At 44.0% G+C, this 26,382-nt stretch overlaps 1 protein-coding gene across 3 annotated transcripts in view; it reads right to left on the bottom strand.

The window, feature by feature from the left end:
- Window positions 1–24,617, bottom strand: part of ATF7IP2 (activating transcription factor 7 interacting protein 2) — an 89,643-nt gene extending 65,026 nt beyond the window's left edge. Inside the window, exons 1-4 of one of the 3 annotated variants that reach the window (XM_089782287.1) lie at window positions 11,372–11,715; window positions 10,266–10,347; window positions 7,134–8,044; window positions 2,501–2,631 (exon numbers count right to left, since the gene is read on the bottom strand). In XM_089782287.1, coding sequence (XP_089638413.1) covers window positions 2,501–2,631; window positions 7,134–8,034 — 1,032 coding nt within the window. In that variant the 5' untranslated portion in view covers window positions 8,035–8,044; window positions 10,266–10,347; window positions 11,372–11,715. Of the gene's footprint in view, window positions 1–2,500; window positions 2,632–7,133; window positions 8,045–10,265; window positions 10,348–11,371; window positions 11,716–23,978; window positions 24,173–24,479 lie in introns of those variants that run through there. The other 2 variants (XM_075899291.2, XM_089782286.1) reach the window with 2 other exon arrangements.
- Window positions 24,618–26,382: the final 1,765 nt, after the last annotated feature.

Genomic DNA, 26,382 nt, shown 5'->3' with positions numbered 1-26,382 from the left:
AGCCTTCCTGTTAGTGGCAATAAATTTTCTCGGAAACAACAAGGCGGACAACTACAGTTTGTTGGTGGAAAACCTCCTCAAGGCATACAAAAGCCTTGGTTGCAACATGTCACTAAAGATACATTTTTTGCACTCCCATCTAGATTTTTTTCCACCGAACTGCGGAGCAGTGAGCGACGAGCACGGCGAGCGATTTCACCAGGACATTGCAATGGAGAAACGCTATCAGGGCAAATGAAGCCCATCAATGCTTGCAGACTATTGCTGGACAGTGACAAGAGATGCTCCATTTAATGAATACAAGAGACAAGCCAAGAAGCGCCGAGTAGACACTGAATAGGACTAAACTATGTACATAATAGTTTTTTGCCTTTTGTTTTATAATAAATTTTATTTATATAACCCTTTTGCTGATTTTTAAAGTTTTACATAAACAGGACAGGTGAAATATTATCATGTAAAGCAACCACAAACACATGAAAAGACCTAGGTTTACAATTTATGATTAAAACTCTGCTATCTACACAATATACATAGACGTAAAATATAAAAACTTAAATATCTTGGAAACAGTAGCCAATCAGTTGTTTTAATTGTCATATTTGAATTCAGCACATCAAAATACATAATAAATAGCACATTTTATCTCTGAAGCAGACTACTTCTAAAAAAAATTGTAGACCAATGTTACCATTAATCTCTGGTGCCGAGGCTTTTCTGTGGCTTCTTTTGGCATTGGTGTGGCACACATTGCTGCCTGGGCACTGCACACTGACGAACTGGGGCCTAGTTGAGCTGGTGCCATTGGCCTAAGAGCCACTTCCATCAGGAGCTGCTGCAAACAAAAGTCCCTCTCCTTTTTTGTTTGTGTCTTGAAGGATTTGCAAGTCTTACAATGGTCTGCTTGGGGAGGTTCCCCCAGACAGCGTAGACAGGAGTCGTGGGGATCACTATTCAGCGTACGCTTATGGCAGGCATTGCAGCCTTGGTCTTGTGGCACTGCATACTGGCCAAGAAAGGCAGTAACTGGTATCTGCCACCTCAACAACTTAACTACTATAACAATAAATGCTAGAGTGAGAACCACCAACTATGAACAATGAATACGAGCTAAGCTAGAGAATGGCACACTTACAGAGTAAACGAGCGATGTTCCAATGCCATCACAGACGCCAAAGAAGAAAAGGAGGGGAGGATCAGCAGGGTCATATATAGCACCATATACCAGCACCACTCCAGGGGGCTCCTAGGCTGACCTGATGGAGGCCGCTAGAGAAAAGTTTCCAATGACTGTGCACGTGATGCACACACATCTTAATTGGAATTGACATAAACAAACACTCGAAGAACAAAATGTCACAAAGGTTAAGGTTTTCAAGCTTTTACAATCAGAAGCAGCTTTCGCTATTTTCACCATTATGCTACATCACACTAGCAAGGCAAAGTGCTCCTCAGCTAGTTTTCCAGCCACGTCTTTTATTCATATTCTGTTTTCAGGTTTATACCCCAAAATCTCAGGCAGTCTTTATTTTTCTTCTGTGTGTTCTGTACCATTCCCACTGTATAGGAGAACGGGAAGTAACCGGTTTCTGAAATTCAGAATTTCTGTAGTCCAACACAGCCTGCCCCACTGAGCCAGGAGCTGACCCATCAGCCTCAAGCCCAGCCTTGCCCACTTCCCTAAGGTAGCTCCGGGCTGCAAGAGAGTGGGAGTGGGGGACATGCCGCTCCTACCTGTAGGCTCGCCTGGGAAACACACCAAGCTTGCGCCCGCTGCGGGGACTCCCAGGCGTAGCCTGAAGGAGCACCGGGCAGGCAGTGAGCCAGGGCACTGCAGCCTGGCAGCGCTGCTGGCTCCTCACCTTGTCTGGAAGCCTGGTGGGGTGGCGGCCCCTGCACTGCACTGCAGCAGGAAAGTTTCTATGCAGAGGGGAGGAGGAGTTTAAAACTTTATAATGTGCACCCCGGCTGTGAGCCTAAGAAACTGGGGGAAAAGTGCGCATTATACTCGTGATTTTACATTAATGTTATTTCCTCTACTAAGACCTGCAAAATTGGGTGTATTTATAAGTAACCCATTTTATTTGCAAAAGCGACGAGGAGTCCTGTGGCACCTTATAGACTAACTGAAGTGTAGGAGCATAAGCTTTCGTGGGCAAAGACCCACTTCGTCAGATGCAGGTGTCCATTTTATTTGTACATTTATATATTTTTATATGGCAAAGAATATTTTTCAAATGTCTAGACCAATTTAAAATTATTAAAGGAATTGGAGGAACCAGTTTAAAAATTACTAAAGTTCTCAGTTTCCTCAAACCAAACTGAATACTGTCTTCTAGAATCACATCCATAGGACTTGGCCTAAGTAGCTCAGCATAGCCGACAACTATATCTTTAATTAACATTGAAAGTAGGTTTTTTTTTTTTTAATAAGACAGCAACTAAAATATTTAATGCATGAAAGATTTCAGCTTTAAGCCTATAAAATAAAGCAAGTTACCTTTCCCCAAAACATTTCCTCTTCTTCTGATACAACACATATATTCTCTTTGTTTTCATATGAAGTTCTTATGCGCTTACAGTGACGGTCTTCCTTGCCTTCTGAACATACCCTCTTCCTTTGAGCATTGTCTTAAAGAAAATTAATTTGTGAGGTAAATGTTTGTCATGTTTTTCCTCTAACACTACTATATGAGGAACGAACATACAAATTAATGCCTTAAGGTATGTCTACACTGCCACCCTAGTTCGAAGTAGGGTGACTAATGACAACTTCGAATGCCTTCCTCGTGGAACAAGGTGTACCGGTAGTTCGAATTAAGAGAGCCTACTTTGAACTACCTACTCCGTGCCACGTGTAGCCGCGGGCACGGAGTCCACGCTAACGGGGATTTAAAAATGGCGGCGCCCGGCAAGATGCAAATGAAGCTCGGGATATTTAAATCCCGGGCTTCATTTGCAACTTCGAATGCCTACATTAGCCACCCTACTTCGAACTAGGGTGGCAGTGTAGACATACCCTTACTGACACAGTACCATTCAAAGCAGATGTAGGGTTGCCAGATGGTTTCAACAAAAATATTGGACACGCTAGTAATGTAGATTGTGATGTAATGTCATCTTATTTAGAAAATACAGGACATTTATATTTTCTCAATTTGTTTCCTGAACAGAAAGCTCCAATACTGGACTTTACAGTTCAAAACTGGATACCTGGCAACCCTAAGTAGAGGTTAAATGTATAATTGTAGTTCCAGTCCATTACACCATAGTTTGGTTTTTGCATTGAATGGGAAGAGTCTTACTACTTTTTGGCGGGAATGACGGGGAAACCATGAGCTCAATTAAAATGGAAAAAGCAAGATCACTTACAGGGTGTCAGCCAGACACTTTCACATATCCAAGTGGTAAGATCATATTTAATTCTCAGGATGCCTTGCACTGGGGCAAGTGCCAGGAGCTGGCTACATCTCCCTTTCCCTAGTAGCGGTAACATGCTGTCTGCTACTCCCTAGACACAAAAACAATTAAGAAAAACTGCTGCTCCTAATGCCATAGAAAAAAGGCAGACAGGCCACCTCAAGTGAAAGAAGGCTTTTTCCCAGCATTACCTTAGATAAGTGACAAACAGCCTGTTAGTAACTATACTATTGCTATTTCTCAGACTATTGGTTCTCCTCCACCATAACCACCACTGGATCACCTACCTACATTTTTATAGTAAAGGACTCACTTGCTTCTTTCTCCAACCCAGATTAATTAGGAAATGAGACGTGGTGGGAGAGGGGGAAGAATTCTGAAGCGCTTCCATGAGTAGAGCAATCAGGGATTATGAGAATCTTTTCTTTATTTGCCTGGAATTTAGAAGTGGATCTCAGAGAAGAGATCAGTTCTTCACTGATTTATGTGACTACATAAGATATAAATTAATGTAGAAAATACTCTGGCATTTCAATTGAACATCTACCTTCTGTTTGTGGAATTATAATGGCCTCTTTTTGTCTGTTTCAATATAACCAAAGGCAGCACCACCTTTATTATGTTTTCATTTTCAAGCTATAACTAGGGTTGCCAGGTGGTTGAAACAAATATACCCCTCCCCCCCAAAATAAAACACTGGGAAAAAATTCTGTGGGGGGGGAGAGATGATATTGTTGACGGAAAGGAAAAAAAAAAAAGTCTTTTGGCCAGCAGCCATTTTGTGCCAGCAGCCTTGGGGAACCAGGTAAGCATGGAGGCTGGGGGTGTTGAGGGCCAAAGGGAAGTTCCAGGGGCGGGGGGGAATGGAGGCCAGGCGCTGAGTATTAGTAGGGTTGCCAGGTGCCCAACATTTTCGCCTCCTGGCCGGGGAAAAATTCAGAGAATACCGGACATCTCAGGTGTCCGGTATTCTCTGAATTTTTTTTTTACTGGACAGGAGGTGAAAATACTGGACCGTCTCGGTAAATACCAGACACCTGGCAACCCTAGCTATAAAAGATTCTGGGTTTTGGAGACAATCTTCCTAAAAACATTGAATGGAGTTGGGAAATACATATTTCAAATTAAAGTAATAGATCAGATAGTTTAATCTTTTAGGGACAATTCTGAAGACAACCTATTTTTTCCCCCATTTTTCCTGTTTCTTTCCATCTCCCTGAATTAAAAATTTTCTGTCTCTCAGAACCCACATCACCTAATAAAGCAAAAAAATTCCTACCCCTAAGCAACTTTTTCTTCTGAGTGTTATAATTAACATACCAACATTTATTCAGCAGCTTCTGCTAGACTTTATGCCATGATCACTTGGCTATGAAATTTAAATAAATGAATTGTAAATGAATTCTAACATGGGTAGAGTGCTCCTGTTTAGTATACAAGAGGCCCACAAAAAGGGGAAGCTGACTTACTAGATATGGGAAAGAGTGAAAATGAGAAGACAAAAAGTAGGGTCAAATAAGCAAACTTAGTCTGCATACAAACTAGGGATGTTAAATTTACATTAATTAACTAATTGAATAGCCAATGGGATTTCCATTGACTATTCACTTAGTCCGTAAGGGCACCTCTACCTTTGAACTGTAGCAAGAGCCCTGCCAGACTCTTGCTACTGTTCAAAAGCAGAAGCCCCGCAGGGAGCAGCACAGGAGACTGCTTCAGTCCCCGCTTGCACCGTTTCCCACTGTGCCTCTACCTCTCCTGCCCCCTGCGAAGATGGTCCTGGGCGCAACCAGCTTTTAAGCCAGCTCCCACCAGCACCAGCTCCTGCTCCCCACCCTTGCTGCCTCTTTCTAATAGAGGAAACAAAGGGGGGGGGGGAGGGAGAGAGACTAGTCGCTTCACTAATTGACTATCCAATAATCCTATGCTTATCAGCTAGCTGACTAGTTGCTTACATCCCTAATACAGACTGCCTAAGACTTTGTCTAATGCCAAGTTTAAAGCATAGCCATGGTAGCACTTTAATGCAGCAAACTTGTCATAGCACCAGAGTTCGGAGAGAGTTTTCCCAGTGATGGAAGTAAACTCTCTGACTGAGGGCATAGTCTTTGGGGTAGGGCTAGGGATGAGGGAGGCTCCAGGTTTAAGGGTGGCTGGAGTGTAGGAGGGTGGTACGGGCTCAGGGTTGGAGGTGTGGGGTATGGGGTGCAGGAGGGTGCTTTGGTCTCGAGATGGGCAGGGGCTTGTGGCTCGGGCTTACTTGGAGGACTTCCTGCTGGAGACAGCGAATAGGTACTCCTTTTCTGCCAGCTCCGGCAGCTTGGTGCTGGGACTGGTAAGAAGGGGCTCCTCCCTGCCATCCCTGGCAGCTTCAGGGCTTGGGAAGAGATAGCCCCGAGTCCCTGCAGGGGGCTTAATAGCTCCTGCAAAAGGCTTAAAGGAAAGCTGCTCAACTGGGAACTTAGCCTCTAACAATGTTTGTGGATCAATCAAATGAGTTACCTCAGCCTTCCAGCTTTTTTTTTTTTTTTTTTTTTTTAAACTATAGGAGCATATTGCCCAATAGGTTATTAAGGTGTATTAATTCTCAGAGATCAGCATTATAATAACTGCTGAAGCACTATCAGACAAATGCTCAAATGTTCCAAGAATGCACCCATGCAAAAGATGGCAAATCAGTGATTTAGCTGCAGATCTATAAACAAGATTATGATGACTGAAAATATGTTATGTTGAGTTCCCGTTTGTTTCTTTCTTTTCCCCTAATTCAGTGTATTCACCTGGGCTAGGGCAAGCCAATTTCATTTCATTGGTTTTTTTTTCCTTCAACTTACTGGTGCCTGAGCCTGCTTTTCTAGAACAAATAGCTGTTCTATATTTGATGGCCTAGAATGGGGTGCAGAACTTCCACTGCGTTGGCTGCGTGTAGTTCATCAGGGTTAGCTGCTGACAGGTTGCCAGATGGTTTGTCTACCTGAGCGTTCACAGGCACAACCACTCGCAGCTCCTATTGGATTCAGTTCACTACTCCAGACAATGGAGGAAGCTTCTTGCGGCTTCCACTGGCCAGGAACAGCAAACCATCTGGCCACTGCCAGAAGCTAACCCTGAAGAACCACATGCAGCCTGGAGGTTCCCTATCCCTGGCTTAGAATAATCATTTCAGAATGGACACACTCACTTTCCTGTTTCTCTGGTTTTCTATTCTTTGGTTTCAGTTACTATTCAGTTCCATTTCTTCACAGCATTATCTTTTATATATATTACTTTTTCCACTTCCTTTCCTCTTTTTATTATTTAATTCATTCTCTGGGTTCTCTCCCTTCCACCCTGTCCCCCCCAACCCAATCTACTCCTCCTGCTGCATATCCTAAATCTGCTATATTTCTTCTCCTGTATCAAACACAATGCATGAACATTTCAATGAAGCAAAGTAGGTGGAAAGACTGCATCTGGACACTTAGTGCTTAACCCATCCAAGATGCTTCAACACTGCACACATTCTCTTCCCTTTTGCCATTCCTGACACTGTTCAAACAGACTAAACAGCATCGAGAATGGCAAAAGGGGAGAGAATGTGTCCAAAGATACACACCCATGATTTAAAAGAACATTGGAAATAAGAATTTTAGCTTTTAAATTTACAGAAATCAAGAAATGGTCTTGGAAACAGTTCAATGTATATCTCATTAGATTAGAAGGAAAGTGCTTACCAATACTATATTCAGGTGATGCATCCTGTAGCATAATAGCAGCTTCTGCAGTTGGTGAAATATTTGGACTACCGTTTCCATCAGCTGTTTCACGCACAAAACCATCAGCTGTTTCATCTGTCCCAGGCAGTTTGGGGGTAACTGAATGAGTGAGGTTATATATGTGTTTCACATCATTTGAATCAGATATTGTGTCTACCTTTTTTAATGTGGGAATAACCTCATCTATTGCACTATTTCTTTCTGCTGTTGTGTCTATCTTTTCTAAAATAGGAATAATCATGTTATTTCTTTTTTCGTTTCCATTATCACCGTTAACTGGATCTTCTAAACAAGCACTGTCTGCTAATTGGTCAACAGGTACAGTATTTTGTTTAGAATACAAATGCACTTCTACTGGTTTGGAGGATGGTGTATTTAATTCATTTTCATACCATTTATGCAGAATATCTTGTAAACACCCAGCATTTAGAAACTGTTTTGCATCAGAGTTTTTGTTACAAGATTTCTCATGGGGAGTCTCTTGTGATTCTTCTTTACAGTTTTGATCAACATTTTTGTTATCTGAGCATTGCTTTATTTCTTCATTTACTTTGGAGTTAACAGTGAACCCCTGTATTGAGGCTGTTAATTTTTGAGGTAACATTTCACTTTTTTCAGGGAATGTATCTGTTTTTGATTCAGATAGTGAGCTTTCTTTTACAGAATCATTTCTTTTGTGGTTTACATCCACTGTATTTAACTGAACGTGGTAATCTTTAGTATTGAAGCCATTTAGATTCTTTTCTTGTCCTGAAATATTCTTTATTTTATTCAGCATTTCCACTTGTTTTCGACTACTTGGAGTCATCGTTTTTCTTGCTCGCAAAGGCTTGGGGAGGATTGTATTTGAAGTCTCCATCTTTCATGCCCTAAATTAAGAAAGAAAGAATCAGTCCTCTACTTCATGTTATTCAATGTCAACCTGGAGCTAGTGGGAGAAAGTAAAGACATTAGTTCTAGCAGTAAGCACAATAGTCACCTCTATGGCGCTAAAAAGATTTGATACAAATTCTTAGCTGTTTCAGCATTTAAGTGAAATGAGCAGCTGGATGAGCAGCCTACACTTAAACCCAAGTAAGTCCAAAATGATGCTAGTAGGAAGACGGAAGTGATTTGAAGAATATGACTTTCTGCACTATGAAGGCCATCTGCCTCCAGATATTTAAATCAGTCCACAAGTTAGATTTCTTTTGTACTCTTCATTGCTACTGGATAAACAGCAGCATTGGCAAAAAATGTATTTCCATCTGTAAATGGTTGTGAATTTTTATCCCATCCTATTGAATGCAGCCATGACCGGGGCAATCAGCCTCTTCTCTCCTCCTGAGGCTGTGGGGGCCACCTTCAGAGAAATACCTTCTTGCGGGCCAGATTCACCACTTGCCACAGCAGATGGAACAACTCTCTCATAAAAATCCCAATTTAGCCCCTGCGAGCACTAGCAATCTTCCTGAACAAGATCACAGGGTAGTCAGCAGGGAAGGAGGGAGCAGCCAGGCCCAAGGTGATAGTTGGAGAAGACAGCAAATAGTTGATGGGGACAGCAAAGAGTGGGAAGAAGAATAGCAAATGGGTGGAAGGGTAGGGGTAGAGAATGCATCAGCAGAAAGGATGTAAATTAGAGAGGCCCCAAGAGAAGGATGGAAAGGAGAGTAGCATAAACTGAGGGTTTAGAGGCCACAGAAGGCACAGGAGTCAAGAGCATGGGGAAAGGGCAGCAGTAACTGGAAGATAATGGGGCAGAAGGCAGCACTTCTAGTAAATGACAAAGTTGTCTATGAGATCAGCATGTTTTACAGTGCCCAAAGAAGCTCTAGCTGAGACCTAGCTGTCCAAGGCCTCACTTGATCAGCATGGTCATTGCAAATGGCCCTTTTCCCTGCTGGAGAAATGTGACCAGCTCTGACACCACTTTATGATCACTAGAGTCCCAGTGTTGTTCTTTTCTGGGGCTCCATGAAAGGAGAAGGGAGGGGTTCTTGGTTTGTCATGCTAGAGGAGGTTCAGAATACATCATGCCTACCATTTACCCACCTCACTGCAGAAAAAAGAACCATCAACATAAACTACTTAAAAATATTTTTTGAGAGAAATAGTCTCTGCCAAAGTTTTAAATTGAAAGGGGGAGGGAAGGTTCAATGGAGAGCAGAGTCAGCTAAGGGAAGGTGGATTCTGGGAGACAGACTCCTAGGGAAGAGGAAGATGAAGAAAAGCAGGTGAGGAGTGCTGGGACTGGAAGGGGATCATGTGGAACAGAGGGAAGGGCATGGGCTGGGAGTGGAAAGGAGGCAAATGTGCTGTTTGCCATTACAGATTATTTTGCTGAGATGTACTGATAAAAATGCTGATGATGGTCCCACCGACAGCTCAACACAATTCAAACACATGCACACAGCTATCCACGTAATAACCATCCCAGTCCAGTGCTCTCTAGGAAGTGACTGGATTTTCTTCAGGAAGGCTGAGAGGGCCAAGACACTTTCCCTCCTGCTAGTCACTTCATCCCTCCCTTCTTATTTGGTATTCATGTTACCAAAAAGGACTGGCTCACTCATTCCAAATTCGTAAAATGAATTGTGTTATTCCAGTTATGACAATAAATAACAGAACAAATACATTTTGAATTCATAGAGAGCAAGCAATCACTTCTGGCTGAGAATACTAGGCTCTGTGCTGGAAACAGGGTCTGCTCAGTTAATGGTATTTCAAAGCCCTAGTGAGAAGACAAGAGGATTTCATATCATACTGTGTCAGTTACCAAGGTGGCAGCTTTTGTTAACCCTCTCTCTTAGGGATGAGGTTGGTATGCGCCTTGCATGTGTGTGAATTAACCTGTCTGAGACTTGTTTAATCAAGCCTATTCTCAAACTGGGGCTTCCTTTGACTGGTAACACTGATTTCCTTTCTCCCACCTCATCCCCCACCAGTACTGCAGTGACTGTTGAACTGTTGGAGATTCTCCCCATCAATGAAAGGGCTGGGAAGCTGTGGAGGATTCCCAAGTCCAGCTGCAGCTGCAGGACTAGAAGACTACAGGGGATTCCCTCCCCCAGTAGTCTCTTCTTGTGGAACAGAAGCACCCTGACTCACCGGGCATTGCTGAAACTTGTGCTGCAGACACAGATGGTGAGCAATTTTCTGCTGACTCCTCTTCAAGATCAGAGGAAAGAACCTAGCAGCAATTCAAAGTAGTAAGTCCAGCCCAGGCCCCTCTCAACACCTCTCTGTCCCTTTAAGCACCTTTCAAAGTAAAGGTAACAACCCCTGTTGAGAAGGCATCCAGCACATCAGCCTGGGGCTATGGCGCATACAACCTGTACTTTCAGTTCAGTTGAACAAAGGGGGAAATAAGGAACTGAGATTGAGATCAAATGACAAAGCTTCCACAATCAACCAGTCCATTGTGCCTGACTGGTTGGGGACAGCTGGTTTAGTTTATGATCCCTAACCTGATACAGGCAGTCCCCGGGTTACGTCAGTCTGACTTAGGTCGGACCCCTAGTTACGAACCGGGGGGGGCCCCTGCTAGTGCGGGGTGCCTCCCCCACTGTCGCCACCTCCAGCGGCGCGGGGGGGCTTCCCCCCCGCAGACCAGGGAGACGCGGAGTGGCTTTTCTCGCCACGGAGGACGCGCGCCCCCCCCCCCAGCAGACCAGGCTTTTCTTGCCGACGCCTGGGGTAGAGCAGCTGGGGGGCGGCCGGGTTGGTCCCACAGCGCCAGGGAGCGGCGCTGCAGGACCAACCCAGCAGCACCGCAGCTGCTCTGCCCCAGGCGTATCCGATTCAGCCGCTGCTGGTCAGTTTCAACAGCGGCTGAATCTGGACGCCAGTTCCGACTTACATACAAATTCAACTTAAGAACAAACCTACAGTCCCTATCTTGTATGTAACCTGGGGACTGCCTGTATACAAAAAACTATGAATAGTCTACTCTAGTAGCACCTTAAAGGCTAACGAAACATATGGACTATTTGGGGTTTAATTTTTCCAGTTACAGACTAACTCGGCTACCCCTCTGAAGCTTTTGATATTTAAAGTATCTGGCCCGAGCTATCCAAAATATCACTTCTCCCTCCATGACCATGGACTCCCAGGACAGCTACATTTCCCAGGAGCAATGAAATAGTCATGAATTTCATGAAACCATGATCTTCCTATCAGTCAGCAGTTCTCAAACTTTTTGGCCCCCAACCTACTCAACTCAACGCAGATCTTTCCATGGACTACCAGTCAACCACCCATGACAAAAAAATAGTAGCTGGGAGAGGAGAGGGATCTGGCAGGGAGTTAGGATGTAGGAGCAGGATGGGGATGTGGTGTCTTTGCGGGAGAGTGGGAACGCAAGGAGGATGGAGCGTGCTTATCAGGCTCTGTGCATTCCACTGTACCCAGGCAACACCCCCCCACTGCTTCCATTGGCCATGATTCCAGCCAATGGAAGCAGCAGGGAAAGCCTCCAGGCAACAATTTCCCCAGCTGGGAGGGGGGAGGGGAGGAGGAGCAGCAGCACCATTTCCTTCCCCTGTGAGCCAGATCCAGCCTGTGAGATTCACATTCTTCCCCCCCCTTCCCCCCCCCCGCAGCAGGAAGGCAGCACTGGTGCTCCAATCTCGGGGGGGGGGGGGGGAGAGAAGAAAGGAAGGGGCGGGACACAGGTCTGGAGCACCAGTGCAGGCTGCCCATTACAAATGAGGACAAGCACTGAGCCTGCAAGATGTAGTGGTCCAAAGACCGCTCTGAGAACCACTGCTATAGATGATGGCATTCAATGCCACAGATTAGAGCAACCACAGGAGTCATTTTCATTTTATGAACAAAGCAATTAATTTCTTATATTTCTTCACTAGTTTGCTTTTTCTTTGCACACAAACATAAAAACCTATAACACAACTACTTTCCTCTTACGATTGGAAAGGAAAAAGATTGCTATTTAAGTATTTAAAAAATACACCTTGCTGTAATAAGCCACTCAACCTATAATGGTAGTTTCACGTTAAACCCAGATTTAAAATCAACGACATAATTTATAGTTTCTAAAATGCTTACTTTTATTCTGAAAACAAAGCTTTTAAAAATTGATCCTAAGTGACGACCCATTTCTTCTATGAGTATGTTAGAATAAAGTTCTAGAGCAGCTACAAAATATAGCAGTCTCCATGTTAAAAGAAATAATCAATTTCCCTGTCCTATGCAACCAATAAGGCAATAGATTCCTCCAAAACCAGAAATACCCATACAAATACCTATAGCCCATCAGATGACATTCCTGTGGAACGCCACCATTCACTTCACTTCTTTTATGTCAATGAAAACATACTAACGAAGTCTGCTAAAAATTAACAATTAGTAACTTAGCTCACAGGCAAAGGTTCTCTCATTCTGGTAATTCTAACAAGCTAATATTTTTCTTCTTCTTAGCATGACTATAGTGCATTATAGAGCCTGTCTCATAGGCAATCTACAAGGCCTTCACATTGGGATTATAGACCAACAGTCTCAGCTTTATCACTTTAAAATCTGCAGGGGGGAAAAACAAAAACAAAAAAAATCCCACTGAATGGGTTTAAAATTTGCCAAATTTAAACACAAAAAGAGTGATGATATCAGGACTCTTTGGCAACTTTCAGTGGGCAGTATTAGGAATAAGGCTTTAATTTAATAAAAAAAGTCCTAAGTTTTAAAATATAAAATGTAGTAATGGCAATTATGAGGATGAAACAGAATGGAAGATTCCACCTATAAAGATCATAGGGGTCCACTGCAAGTGATGTAATAATTCTACTCTCTGTGATATAATGGTAAATTCTACTACTGTTTGGCATGATTCAGTAAAGTCCCACAGACATTGTATGATTAGAAACCAATGAAATTTCTAGACAAGTAGCTTGGGTTCATCTAAGGGTCAACTGAGAAACTCCACAGAAATGCATTGAACACAGAGGTAAATGGGTCTTCCATCACATGAGAAAGGACATAGGACCCATGTGACTAGGCAATGACATCATCATTCAGCTAGAAATTGGCTGTTAGGAAATATGACCTCAGAGCAGACTACTGAAAGCTGATTGAGCTGGATGGCCAAATTGTGTATGAAGGGCTATGACTGGCCAAATAAAGCTTTGTACAGTTCTGTAGTGACAGGCACCAGCAAGAGAGCAAAACACTGCCAAACATCTGTAAGAAAAAAACCTATTGAAGAAAAGCAACCTTAGAAGCTGCTCTGAAACCCTGCAAGGAAGAGCTACCTGAAGACTTGCTACTGTCACAGCAGCAGCCCACATCCAGGCTGGGGACTACATAGCTACGGGGTGATGAATAGGGACGTTAAATATGGGGTAATTGAACTGTTGAGTAACCACATGAATTCTTATCGGCTACTTGACTATTCTATAGACCCTTAGTGCAAGAGTCCCCATATCAGAGGAAACAGCATGGGTACCAGGTGAGAGCCAGTCTGCGAGGGTAGCGAGTTTAAAAACCAGCTCCCCACACAGGCCAGATACCCACCTCACACTGCTGCCTCTGATATAGTAGAAACACCCTGGCTACGTCTAGACTACATCCCTTTTTCGGATTTAAATCCCCCGTGCTTCATTAGCATAAAAATGGCTGCCGCTTTTTTTGGCATGGAGCTTTGTTGGAGAAAAGCGCCAGTCTAGACACTGATCTTTTGAAAAATAAAGCCTTTTCCGAAAGATCCCTTATCCCTCTTGAAATAAGGGATAACGGATCTTTCGGAAAAGGCTTTATTTTCAGTATTGGGTTAGAGTGGGGGGGAAGGGGGCAGAAGCACCTTATATTCAAAGTCTTCGTGGATGCAGAATAAGACAGCCAACACGGATAAATTAAATTAAATAAATTAATGGAGATTGCCTATCTCCTAGAACTGGAAGGGACCTTGAAAGGTCATCAAGTCCAGTCCCCTGCCTTCACAGCAGGACCAAGTACCATCCTGGGTTTAGCAGGCCAATGCTCAAATCACTGAGATTCCTGTCATATTTAAATTCCAGGGCAAAAAAAAGAATCAGCATCTACCTGGTTTACATTGTGTTTCTTTAAAGAAAATTCAAAGGCTATTGTTTTCCAGGCTGAAGCAATTATTCTGAGATAGAAGTTTCTCCCTTTTTGTTTTTGAACCTCTCATATTTGCAGTCTGGGTCAGCCCTGAATTTTTAGAATTATAAAAACAGCCATCTTCACAAGTTTAACAAAAAAAAAAAAAAAAAAAGGAAACTATACCAAAGAGCAACAAGCTGGAGTGAAACGGGTACTTCAAGTTGTGTTAATTTACTTCTCAGTTCAGTTTAATAAAAAATAAAATAAATAAAAAAAAATAAAAAAAAACACACACCCCCACAGGACATAATAGGGCAGTAGTGTTAAATTTAAAATACATAGACTCATAGAGCTGGAAGAAACCTCAGAAGGTCATCAAGTCCAGCCCCCTGCTCTAGGCAGGGTCAATCCCAACTAAATCAACCCAGTCAGGGCTTTGTCAAGCCAAGACTTAAACACCTCTAGGGATGGAGACTCCACTACTTCCCTAGGTAACCCATTCCAGTGCTTCACCACTCTCCTAGTGAAATAGTTTTTCCTAATATCCAACCTGGACCTCTCCCACATGGTGGGATGCTTACATGGTGGGGATGCTTCTTTTTTTTTTTTTTTTTTTTTTTGGTGTGAGAGTATTACTGTATTTTTTAAAGGGTGTCTGAAGATTTATGGCTGGCTATGAATTTAAGTGACTAGAGCACTGTTTCCCAAGCTGAAAAGGGTTCCGTGGCCAAATAAAATTGGGAAACACTGGACTAGAGACTTTATTATTGGTTTTGGTCCAAAATGTCCTGTCAATGTTATTTTTATCATTACATTTTGTGTACTGCAGTGTTTCACAAATAGTGCTCTGCAGAACTCTGGGGTTCTGCGGAATGAAAGTAAGGGTTCCATGAGAACCCTAACACTTCTCCTCCTCCTCCTCCTCCCCCCCTCCGCTGAACCAGCCTTAGGGGCAGGCAAGCCGGGCGGTCACCCAGGGCCACCATTTCCAAGGGGCCACCAGCCGCCGCAGTCTTAGGGGCAGGCCAGCGTGGTTTTTTTGCTTGACAGTTTTTCCTCCCTTCTTCCCCTACCCCCGGCATTTTTTCGTTTGTTTGTTTTTACTTGACAGTTTTTTTACTTGTTTTTTTGGTCAACCAGTTTCCTCCAGCAGTTTTTTCAGAGGGGTTCCACAGCCAAATAAAATTGGGAAACACTGGTGTACTATATCTATCTATCTTTCTACATATAGATATATAAAAAGAAATATATAACACATGGCTCTTTGCACTCTATCCACCACTATTTTGGCTCTTTGTCTCTAACTGGTCTGCCACCCCGGTCTTGATTATAAACATGATCCTGAAACAGACACCATGGGTGCTATTATTACTGAGCAAATAGCTGCCTAAACTATGTACCCATTTACAACATTACGAGTTTGATACTCTTGACACACAGTATATACTGCAAATGAAAGTGTAAGTGGATAAAATTGTAAAATTTGCAAATTGAAAATGAATATAGGAATTGAAAAGCTTATTGAATTGTCAAGAGGATGGAGAATTTCTGATCTTCTAATCTGGTTTCTTCAATCCTCTCTATTCAAAAATCATGAAGTCTCTAACACCAGCAGTGGGAGACATGTTTAAAATAGGGCTTTTAAAATGCTATTCTAGGGGTCTAGTTGTCAATAATCCATGACTAGAACTACACAAAAAATAGCACTGTCATTGGCTTAGGAGCCAAGCTTATGTGCTGTCTACGAGCTATGTTTTAAATAAATAAAATACGTGACTTGAGTCTCAACCTAAAAGCCTTATTATTTCCCCAGGTATTAGGAATTTAAAATTTAACTTCATCACGTTTGCAGCTATTTCTTTATGCTCTCAAGGAATCAGGAGTCCCTAGGAACATAAAGCCACAAATATGTTGTTCTGTAAATATAGTTAGCCAATATCCTGTAATTCCTAGACCATCTTATACTCATTATTCAAGACTGAACTGAATCCAAATGACCACACACACACTCCCCCACCCTTGCTTCCTCTGATACAGAGGAAGCAAGGGGGAAGGTGGAGAGGCAGGAGCCAGTACCCATGGGGAGCCAGCTATTAAGGTGGCTCTCCACACATGCCAGTTCTACAGAGCCTTGCCCCCTAGCTGCCTCCCACATAAGAGGCTCCCTCTATCAGAGGCAGCAGCACAGGGGAGGAGGGATGGCAGAATGCTCAGGCCCACTGCATACAGAGGCTGCTCCGTGGGATGCTGATTCTGCCTCTGTCCACAGGGAGCTCAGGCTCCCCATGGACAGGAGCTGCTGCTGTGGAGCAACTGCTGCTCACAGCAGGCCAGGGCTCACTGTAGAGAGAGGCTTCTCCATGAGATGCCAGCTCCCCCCACAAACCATTTCCTGCTTGCCACCCCACCCTGCTTCCTCTAACACAGGCAGCAATGTGGGGTAGCAAGCGGCTCTGCGGGAGTGGGGCTGGGAACACACTGGCTGCTGACCCCGCCACTGGGGACATCAAATAATCACATAACTGATAATAATTGTGTAATCTCACCAAATCTTAAACTAAAACGTACCTAGCACTCATACCCCCTCCCCCAGACTCTGCAACCCAATCACCTGCCCCAGGTCACCACCCAAATGCTCTGCACCCTCCTCCCCACCACCTCAGGTCACAACTCTCTCCTTCACACACACATTCTCAGACCCCACTCCCTCTCCTGCACCCCAGTCTCCTAGGTTCTTTTTGCACATAACCTCTGCCCCAGACTTTGCACCCTCCCCATAGGAAAGTGCAGCCCTTCACCACTTACCAAAAATCTTGAAGTGGGCCCCTACATCAAAAATTACTCCCCATTCTTAATGCCGTCAGACATCAGCTTCCTACTTCCTCTCTGACCTTCACATCTCGTAGATGCAAAGTATCCTCATATAGCATTTTTTTCATTGTGCATATATCATGTGCCAGCTTTCAAATTATAAAATTTTCACATGCCTACTTTTGTTATCAACTTGGTCTTCAGGATTTGATGCCTCAAGATCTCAGCTTTAAATTTAGATTTAACATACTTGGACTTAGAGCTCCATCTGCACCTACTGTCCTCAACTTTTTGTTTAATTGAACTGTTTCTGGTGCAGTAAGATTTTACTTGAGTACCTAACAGCTGTAGAAACCTCCTCTTTTATACAGGCATTGTGTCTAACAGTAATGGTGCCTTACAAAGTAAAACACAAACTATCCCAATTCAAAAAATACAGAAATGTTATCTAGAGAGACAACAAATAGGTAAAAAACCTAAAGCAGAATTTTATCTGCATATTGCTAATATAGATATATAATTTGCACATAAATTCACTTGTCCTCTCATTTCTCTAATATTCAATAGAAAGTTCTGTGATGTCTTAAACTATTAACAGTTCACTATCTTCAGACTAGTCTTAAATGTTCTTGTATATTAAAATATAAAAAATACATTGTGCCACAATTGCCAAATTATTGAATTCTGATAAGAAGTAATCAAGCATATTTGTTTTCTAGAGTTTCCCAGTCAAAATACATTAAAAAGATTTTACTATACCATTCTCTGAACCAGCCCTGATATGGAACACACCAACAGTACTCAGATCTACATCACACAAAGAACTGAGACCTACCCTAATAGGCTGGTGTTAATGAAGCACAATACAGAGAACTGGCTAGCCAAAACTTAGTTCCTTATCAAATCTGTGTCAAGTAATACAATAAAAGCTCTGTTAACTGGTTTCTGGGATGCTGGATAACCAGAAAACTCAATTATCTGGCATGTCTGATATCTCCTCATATAAAACTTCAATCAAGTAACTGGGACTAGTATACTGTCCAGCATGTTATGCAATTGCATATTCTGCACTCTACTTTTATGCAAAAGTTGCTTACTTGTCTTCTGCCTCTAGAAATCAGGGATTTATTATTAAAAAAAATCCAAGGTGTTTCCTAGGGTCATTACACATTCAGCCCAATTTCCCTCATCTTTTATGTTTACAATAATAATTGAGGTTGATAATGGTGATCCTGAAGTGTCTTCTGAATCAAGAAATACTAAATAATGAAGCAGTATAGTTTTAGTGATCTGGGTGTATGCTATGTGCTGCCTGCATAGCTATATAGTTTCATAAAAACCTACTCTATAGAAAACTGTACATGCATACAACTAAGTGCTTCAAGAAACCAACCATTCCGCAGAACAGTATGTAGGACTGGTGAGCACCTAAAGGGTTGCCAGATAGTTTCGCAAAAAAGTACCGACCATGGCGGGGGAAAAAAATTTGGTTAGGCCAAAAAAAAAAAAAAGGAGAGTCATGGCACCTTTAAATCCACACGTTCTCCATGCCCCCACCAGATATGGCAGGGGAAGAATGTCCCAAGCAGCCTTCTGTCCAAGAAAAAAGAAGATACTAGACATTTTCTGTTTTTTTGAGTTTTTTGTTTTTAAACAAAAAAAGGACAGAAGGTCACTTTGGACATTCTTCCCCTGCCACATCTTGTTGGGGCGGAGGGGCAAGTACCGGACACCTGGCAACCCTAAGCACCTATATTCTATTTTATACTTTATTCATTTTATTGTGTTCTAATTCTTTGAAAATTGGTATTCAATTAGTGAAGTAAAACTCTCAGTTAACCAGAACCAGCACCTCCTAGTCCTCTAACATGATGGATAGCAGAGCTTTTATTGTATACAAGAATGCCCAGAAGGCTGCCTTTACCATTTCATAGAGGTTGGACATCTGTTTTTCCACCCAAGTTATGGAGAATACACCTGAGAACAATGGAAGTCTTTTTAGTATAGGGAACATAAGATTTTTAACACTGTTTTACACCAAACACACAGAACACTTAGGAGTGATCTATTCCTTGCATCCAACACTAAGAAAAATTTGAGCAACTATTCTGCAATGCTTTACAGAGAGGAGAAGTAGTGTATTTAGCAGATGATACTTCCTATGTCTCCTACCAAAGAGGGCAGGAAAGGCAAAGCTAGGAGCATCATTTATGCATCAACTCAGTTACAAGCTAGCAACTGCATCACAATCTAAAGCAGTGGTCCCCAACCATTTGAGGCTGCTGGATGCTGGGGGGCGTCGCTGTTCGCCTGCTGGGCACCAGAGGGTGGGGATACCTGCTCACCCGGGGGCAGGGCCCCCCTCATAGCCGCGTGCCCGGGGGCAGGGTCCCCCCATGCGCCGCACGCCTGGGGCCGGCCCCCCCTCCAAGGGCCGCATGCCCGGGGCCGGCCACCCCTCCCTCCCAAGCACCGCGCACCCAGGGCACGGGCGGCCAATTCGCGGCGCTCACCGTGCGCCATGCCTGGCTCCGGCACCATGCATGCGCCACGTGCCCGGGGCCAGGCCAGCCCCGAGCACTTGGCGGGCGCACAGAAATGCCCCCACGGGCTCCATGGCACCCATGGGCACCGTGTTGGGGACCACTGATCTAAAGCATTTGCAAAGTAGGCAGTTTTCTAAAGTTAATGCATATTAACCACCCAAGTGGCTGCAATACTGTGTTAGGTGACAATAAGTTAACTGGTTACAACCCCTTCTGCAGTGGACCCCAACCTTTTTAAGCACAAGCCCACATTTTAAAGTTAGTGCAATCCAAAATCTACTTCAAACCCAAATTCCCTTGTCCTGCCTCCTTTCAAGCCTCCCCGCCTTGCTCACTCCATCTCCCTGAGCCTGCACAGCAAGCAGGAAGATCTACAAAGCGCTCCAAGTCAGAGGGCAGGAAAAGCATGGTAGTGGGTGCAAGGGCAGCTGCAATGCAGGCACTTGATAGTTTTCTGGTCAAACCAGTCAGGATGTCCTATCTGAGGCTCCGAGATCTACCGATAGACCCCCATCTACTTGTTGGTGACCACTACCCTAATGAAATGAGGTGCTCAACTCCCACTTAATTTCAATGGGGTTTGCATACCTAAATCCCATTTTGCTACTTTGAAAATCCCAGCCTAAAAAATTGCATGGCATTGTGCTGAAGACATTCTTCCACATTATTCTAGCTCGTGCCATTTTAATTCATGAAATGGTATAAACAGGTTATGTGTAGGCCAATCTGATGAAATTGTTTTAGTTTGCAATGTCTGTATGTATTATTAGCATAAAGTATATGATGTGATTTAGATGATTACGAAGAATTGATTTTGTTATAACAGTTTAGTAAGATTAGAATTGTTTAGTTCTGAGCTGTTCTGTAAGAAGTTTTGTTCTTGAAATCATTGAGCTGTTCTGTGTACATGAGGTATGTCTGTGTGGTATGTGAAGAGATAAGGTAACAGCACAAACAGGCCTGTTTATGTGGAGAGAGGAGAGAAGACAGAAGATGCCAGAAAAACGCTGATATAATTTCCAGTCTGAATTTATCTAGCTTCAACTTCCAGCTATTGGACTGTGATACAAAAATAGAAAATCTGAAAAGGATGAAGATGTTCTATGACTCATCTGCGGGTGCTATATTTTTTCTTGGCTTTCTCATATCAATTCAGCAAGTCATACATACTCTGATCTTAATAAAAATGTTCCTCCTTGAAGGGGAATAATCAGATAACATGGCTTTTATTTCCAGGTCTGCCCTTACCAGCTACTTACACTTGGAAGTCTATATTAGTGGCTTAACCTTATGTCTATGTTGGAATTATTAGTTTTTGAAATTGATATTAAGATGGGAAACCACTGACTACTAATTTAACCATAAATTCCTTTGTTAAAATCCAAAGATACTTACGCAATTTGATCTAACCATGCCTCAAAAGCCTAAATAAAATTTACTACATCCAAACAATAACAAAACCTTTGAGAATTTGGCCTAAGCTCAAAGTTACTTAGATCCATATTGGTTGGCTTTGACACTGTCAGATAGGTATTAAAAGTACATTGCTATTAGTGATGTTAACTATTGTTTATTTGTGTAACGTGTAACTGCTGGAAATTCTAGAGGTTATACATTTGTACATGGGGAGAGGGGCAGGCATGACCACAGGCTCCCCCCATACAGCTGGCTCTGATAAAGAGAACAATATGGGAGCCAATACGCACAGGGAGCCAGCTTGAAAGCCATCTTCTGCATGTTTCCCCTCACCTTCCACACTGCTGCAACTCTATCAGAGGCAACAGTGTGTGGGTGTAAGGACAGGCAGCTCCACCATAGCCTGTGCCCCTAGAGACCTGGCTTTTAAACTGGCTTATCCTGCATGTTGGCTCCTGCCTACCCTCCTCCCCACACCCCCACGCTGCTGCCTCTGACACAGAAGCAGCAAGGGGAGGGGAATTGCATGTAGTTGATACCTTTTACCAATAAAAATAGCCTTATTGGTTTCTTGTGTAATTGACACTCACTAACATCCCTAATTTTTATATTCAAACAAACGGTCGCATTGGTAATTACTGGCATCAGATATAAACCTGTGAGACAATCAACACTTATTTCCCATCTTAATCCAGTTAAGAGTTACAACTGCCTGTCTTCACAAGGCCTTTCCTCCCGCCAGCCTTCTTGCTAAGCAACAGAACAGAAGGCTTATGCTTGTTTCCTTTAAGACATTTTATTTGCTTTGTTACTGCAGCTCCTTATTTCACCAGTTATTTGTATTGTGGGAAGGATATATTGTTCAAAAAGTAAGTAATACTTATTATTCTCTCGGCTCTCTTACTCATTGATTGGAGTTTTTTCCTTATAAGCCACAAACAATAAAGAGATATTAAACCAAATTTAAGTTAATTTTAATTCCTTTCATTGCATAACTATCTCTACATTCAGTTTCTCTATTGTTTCGATATTATTATTCCATATCCTACTAATATTTGAAGAGTGTGTAAAGTACAGAGATCAGGGAGATTAAAGGCACGACAGGAATGTAAAATATTCTTAATAGTGGAAACCAACGTATACTTGTTTTTACAGAATATCTGATGTGTAATTACATGCCAAGTATTTAAACATTGCACATGCTCTTATGGAATAGGTTTTCATAAGATGTTTTGTTATCTAATACTCCAAATAGTAGTCTAAAGTGCTACATCAGCTGCTCAACCCCTACGGTCAATTTTAGTAATTTGAAAACCACAGTTTTAATTTCCGAAGATCCTCACTCTGTGGAAATCCTACACATGCATATTAGGGATGTAAAAGACTAGTCAACTATGCTTATCAGATAGTCGACAGAATAGTCCACTAGTCGCTTCCCCCTCTCCTTGCTGCGGAAGTGCCTGTCAACTACTTGACTAGTAAATTACTCATTAGTTAATATCCTTAGCTTGTAGGAACTGATGCGTTACAAGTCCTCCCATTCCCACATTACACACCAAAAACAAAAAAAACCCCCAATTTGCACAAATGGAAGTCAGCCACGGGAAAAAAAATTCCCTGCTTTAAGTTACTTTACTATAAGTCCAAGTTTTTTGGAATGTATCTTGGACTTGAAGTGAGGACAGCCTGTATTAAACTGTAAGCTACATTTCATAAAAGTATGCTCTATACTAAGTGCGCTGTAGTCACAAGGTGCTAGACAGTGGCGCTATTTTGGGATACTTTTGGTATCCCAAAATAGCTATTCCATGTCTTTTAAAGAAGCCCGTTACTTTGAAATAGCTTTCAAAATAATGAGTTCGCTACTCCGATGTCCATGTAAACCTCATTCAACAAGGATTATGGGATGTTTCAGAATGTTGAAAGCTGGTTCCCTGCGCATATCGACTCCAGCCTGTTCCCCTCATCTACTGCACTGCTACCTCTCTATTGGGAGAAGGGGGTGGATGCAGTTCTTGTGGGGAGCCTGCTTAAAGCCAGATCCTCAAGGGCACCAGCTTCTGCTACCTCTTCCCTTGCTGCCTCTGAGGCAGGCTTATCAGTTAATCATGTAGTCAATGTGGTTAATCATCACATTGACATCTCTAGCTCACATGTATATTTTCTTTTATTAAGCAATAGCTCAATTATCTGAAGTTATCTTTCTGTTTTGTAAAAAGTGATTAAATTTGTGATTGCCTATAGCAATAATCGTGTTTAGCCGCCTGCCCCCTCTCTCCTCCCGCTCCATGGCAACAGTGCTGAGGTCAGACGGGAGCCGGTACACATGGGGAGCCGGCTTAAAAGCCAACTGTTTGCATGCAATGCCTCCCAGGGAGCGGACTGCTATCCCACATGTAATCACTGAAAAATTTCAGCAATTAAACAGTTACTTAAATGCATTTTAACATCCCTACGTCAAATCCCACATATACACTGTTGGTCCTTACAAAAAGAGGAACAAAATAAAAGGTTATAAGAGTTTATCTAAAAAGAAAAACACCATCCCATATCAATTTTTATTTTTTGACTTTTATGGCATGATTGCTTCACTAGCTCTATAATCTTCACAATATCTGTCTGGCTATATAGCACTTGAGGTCTAGTCTACTCATCCAATTTTATTGGCATATCTCATTCAGTTAGAAATGGAATAATTATACTATACCGCAAAGCCTATTATAGGTAACTTAACCTACATTTATTCCGGTTCTGATATTCCAGTATGAAGAGTCTTCATAACAATGTGTCCACAGTGGAAAGGGTTTTACTGTTTTAATTATGCATGTTCAGCTTGTTAGTATAGACAATCACTTGATTTTGAATCTTAAATAAATACAAGCAAAATCCCCTTCCTGCTTTCCCTCCCTTTCCCGAAGGCAAATAAAGTTCAGGCCTTCACACCTTTTTAAAACAGTTAAGTCCTGTCTTTTACCTCCTTCACAGTGCCTTCAAATAACCATGCGCCATTTCAGCCTCGCAATTTCCAGTGGGGATGATTTGCAGTGTAGGACAGGGCTCCAGTTGCACCCAGGGCAGGAGGGAACACAGGGAACCAGTGGGCACGCTGCAGCCGGTGCCTCCAGCCACGAGGCTCCCCCTACTCACACGTAAGAAGCATGGCGGGATGGGCGCCTCCTTGAGACGTCCCCATGCCCAGGCACCCACTCCCCTGGGGAAGGGCTTCGGAGCGAGACGGTAACATGGCCTCTGAGGCCTTGGCGGCCCGGCCGCGGGCAGGGGAAGGGGGCTTCACACGCCCGAGAAGGTTTAAGCTCCGTCCGGCCACCGAGGCCCCCTGCGTGTCTCACGCTGGGAAAACCAAGGAAGCAGCCTGAACCGGCCGCTCGCCGGAGCTGGGGAGGACCTCGGTAGCTCCCCCACCTCGGAGCAGGGGCGGGCCTTGCGCTGCAGACAGCGTGGTCAGCTCACTCACCGGGCGAGGGGCGGTGACGAGCCGTTGGCTGCTCCGGAATCGCCGCGCAGCCCTGCACCAGCTCGTTTCAACACTTGACCGCCCCGTAGCGCGCGATCACACGGAAGGGCAGGATCACTGAGACCGGGCACGTCAGGGAGCGCCGCCGGCCAATCAGGGCCTAGCGACCGCCTGGAGCGAACTTAGCACCTGCGAGCCTGCGCCAAGCTCGCCCCGCTCGAGCGGCGGCCGGCGTTCCCGGAGGGTAGGGGAAGGTGAGTTTTATAGGCACGTTGCTCTCCAGGGGAGAGAAAGGGCGGGAAACCCTGCGTCTTTGCTGCGGAGAGCGGCTAGGGGGCTGCATCATACGGCGCACCCCCCGGTTCAAGTTTTCCTCTGTGCTGAAGGGCTGTGATGTTGCTGTGTCTCGTCAACGTCTCAGCCGCGTATCCGCTCCGCCGGTAGTCTGCACCCACTGAAGGGGCGGGGAGGCCGAGTCCTCCTGCAGTGCGCAGCGTTTAACACGGCATATGAGCAAAGCAAGGTGGATGAGGCAATAACCATTATTGAAGTGGACCTGGAGAGAAGCTTTCCTTGTTCTCCCCTGTCGTTCCTCAGACCTGAGGAGGAGCTATGGGTGGCTCCAAAGCTTGTCTTTCACCAGCACGAGTTCAATAAGTATGGTGACCATATTTGCGGAGCCAAACTTAGGGACAGCTTAGCCACGCCTCCTGACCACTCCATTAGCCACACTCCCTACCACAAGAAGTCCCACCCCTGGAGGTAGTATTCCCCGGGGTGAAGATGGACACGTGATCAGAAGTATAGGGTGTTGTGTGACCCCTCTAAGAACTTCTCCCACCATCGTCCTATCAATAGGGATGGGTTTGCAACCCACATCACCTCCACCCCCCCACACCATGCAACTAGCTTGCAATTGCATTAACCCAATGTGCATTGCATTAACTGGAGGGGAGAGACTGGGGGAAGTGTCCCCAGAGTCTAAGATTTTCCTCCAATGAGCAGAGTGAATTTTGTCTTATGCACCGGGACTGAGTTCGTGTGCACTTGTTCATATGTGGGCCACTGTGGCACCATGTTGTTAATACCTATCTTATAAACCTCTCCCTTTTCTCTCTATTGCCATGTCTCCCACCCTCCCCTTCTGCTCCCCTGGTGCCTGCTATTGCCCCCCCTCCACCGCTTATCCTCCTCTCCTGCTCTTCTCACTCCCCCTAGTCCTTTGGGGTCCTCCTTGACCCCTGCACCAGCCCTTCATTCCCCCCTGTGTTCACTCCTCCTGTGTCTGCCCTTCTGCTTCATCCACACAATCCTGTGGCAGCTGCACACCTTCCTGGTGCCTCCCCCTTCTCTCACTGCCCCTGACCTTCTTGCCCTCTTTCTCCCTGGTTCCCACCCCCTCACCACCCTCTGCCCCAGTTCCCCTCATGAACCTCTGCCTTCACACATGACTTGCTCCATCCCCTGCCATCCTCATGCTCACCCCTCCTTTCAACCCCTCTTCTGGCACCCACTCCTTCTGTCTTCTCTTCCTCCCTCTTGCCCCTATTGTCCCTCCCCTTTCCTCTCCAAGCATCACCCTGTTCCCTCCCTTCTCTCATCCCCACTGACACCTTCCCTACTCCCCCCCCCCCCCGCCCTTTTCCTCATTGTCTCCTCTTGAACAGTACAGGAAATCATCAAGTGATCCATCCTCTGTTGCCCATTCCCAGCCCTGACAGACAGAGTCTAGGGACACCATCCTTGCCTAGCCTGGCTAATAGCCATTGATAAAACTCTCCTTCATGAATTTATCTAGTTCTTTTTTTGAACCCTGTTAAAGTCTTGCCCTTCACAACATCCTCTGGCACAGGATTCCGCAGGTTGACTGTGCATTGTGTGAAGAAAAACTTTGTTTTATTTG

Source organism: Pelodiscus sinensis, chromosome 15 (genome assembly GCF_052426305.1).
Source record: "Pelodiscus sinensis isolate ZL-2025 chromosome 15, ASM5242630v1, whole genome shotgun sequence".
In the NCBI taxonomy this organism is placed as follows: Eukaryota; Metazoa; Chordata; order Testudines; family Trionychidae; genus Pelodiscus; species Pelodiscus sinensis.
The sequence above is the reverse complement of the archived record's forward strand: the minus strand, read 5'-3'. Positions and strand labels throughout refer to the sequence as shown.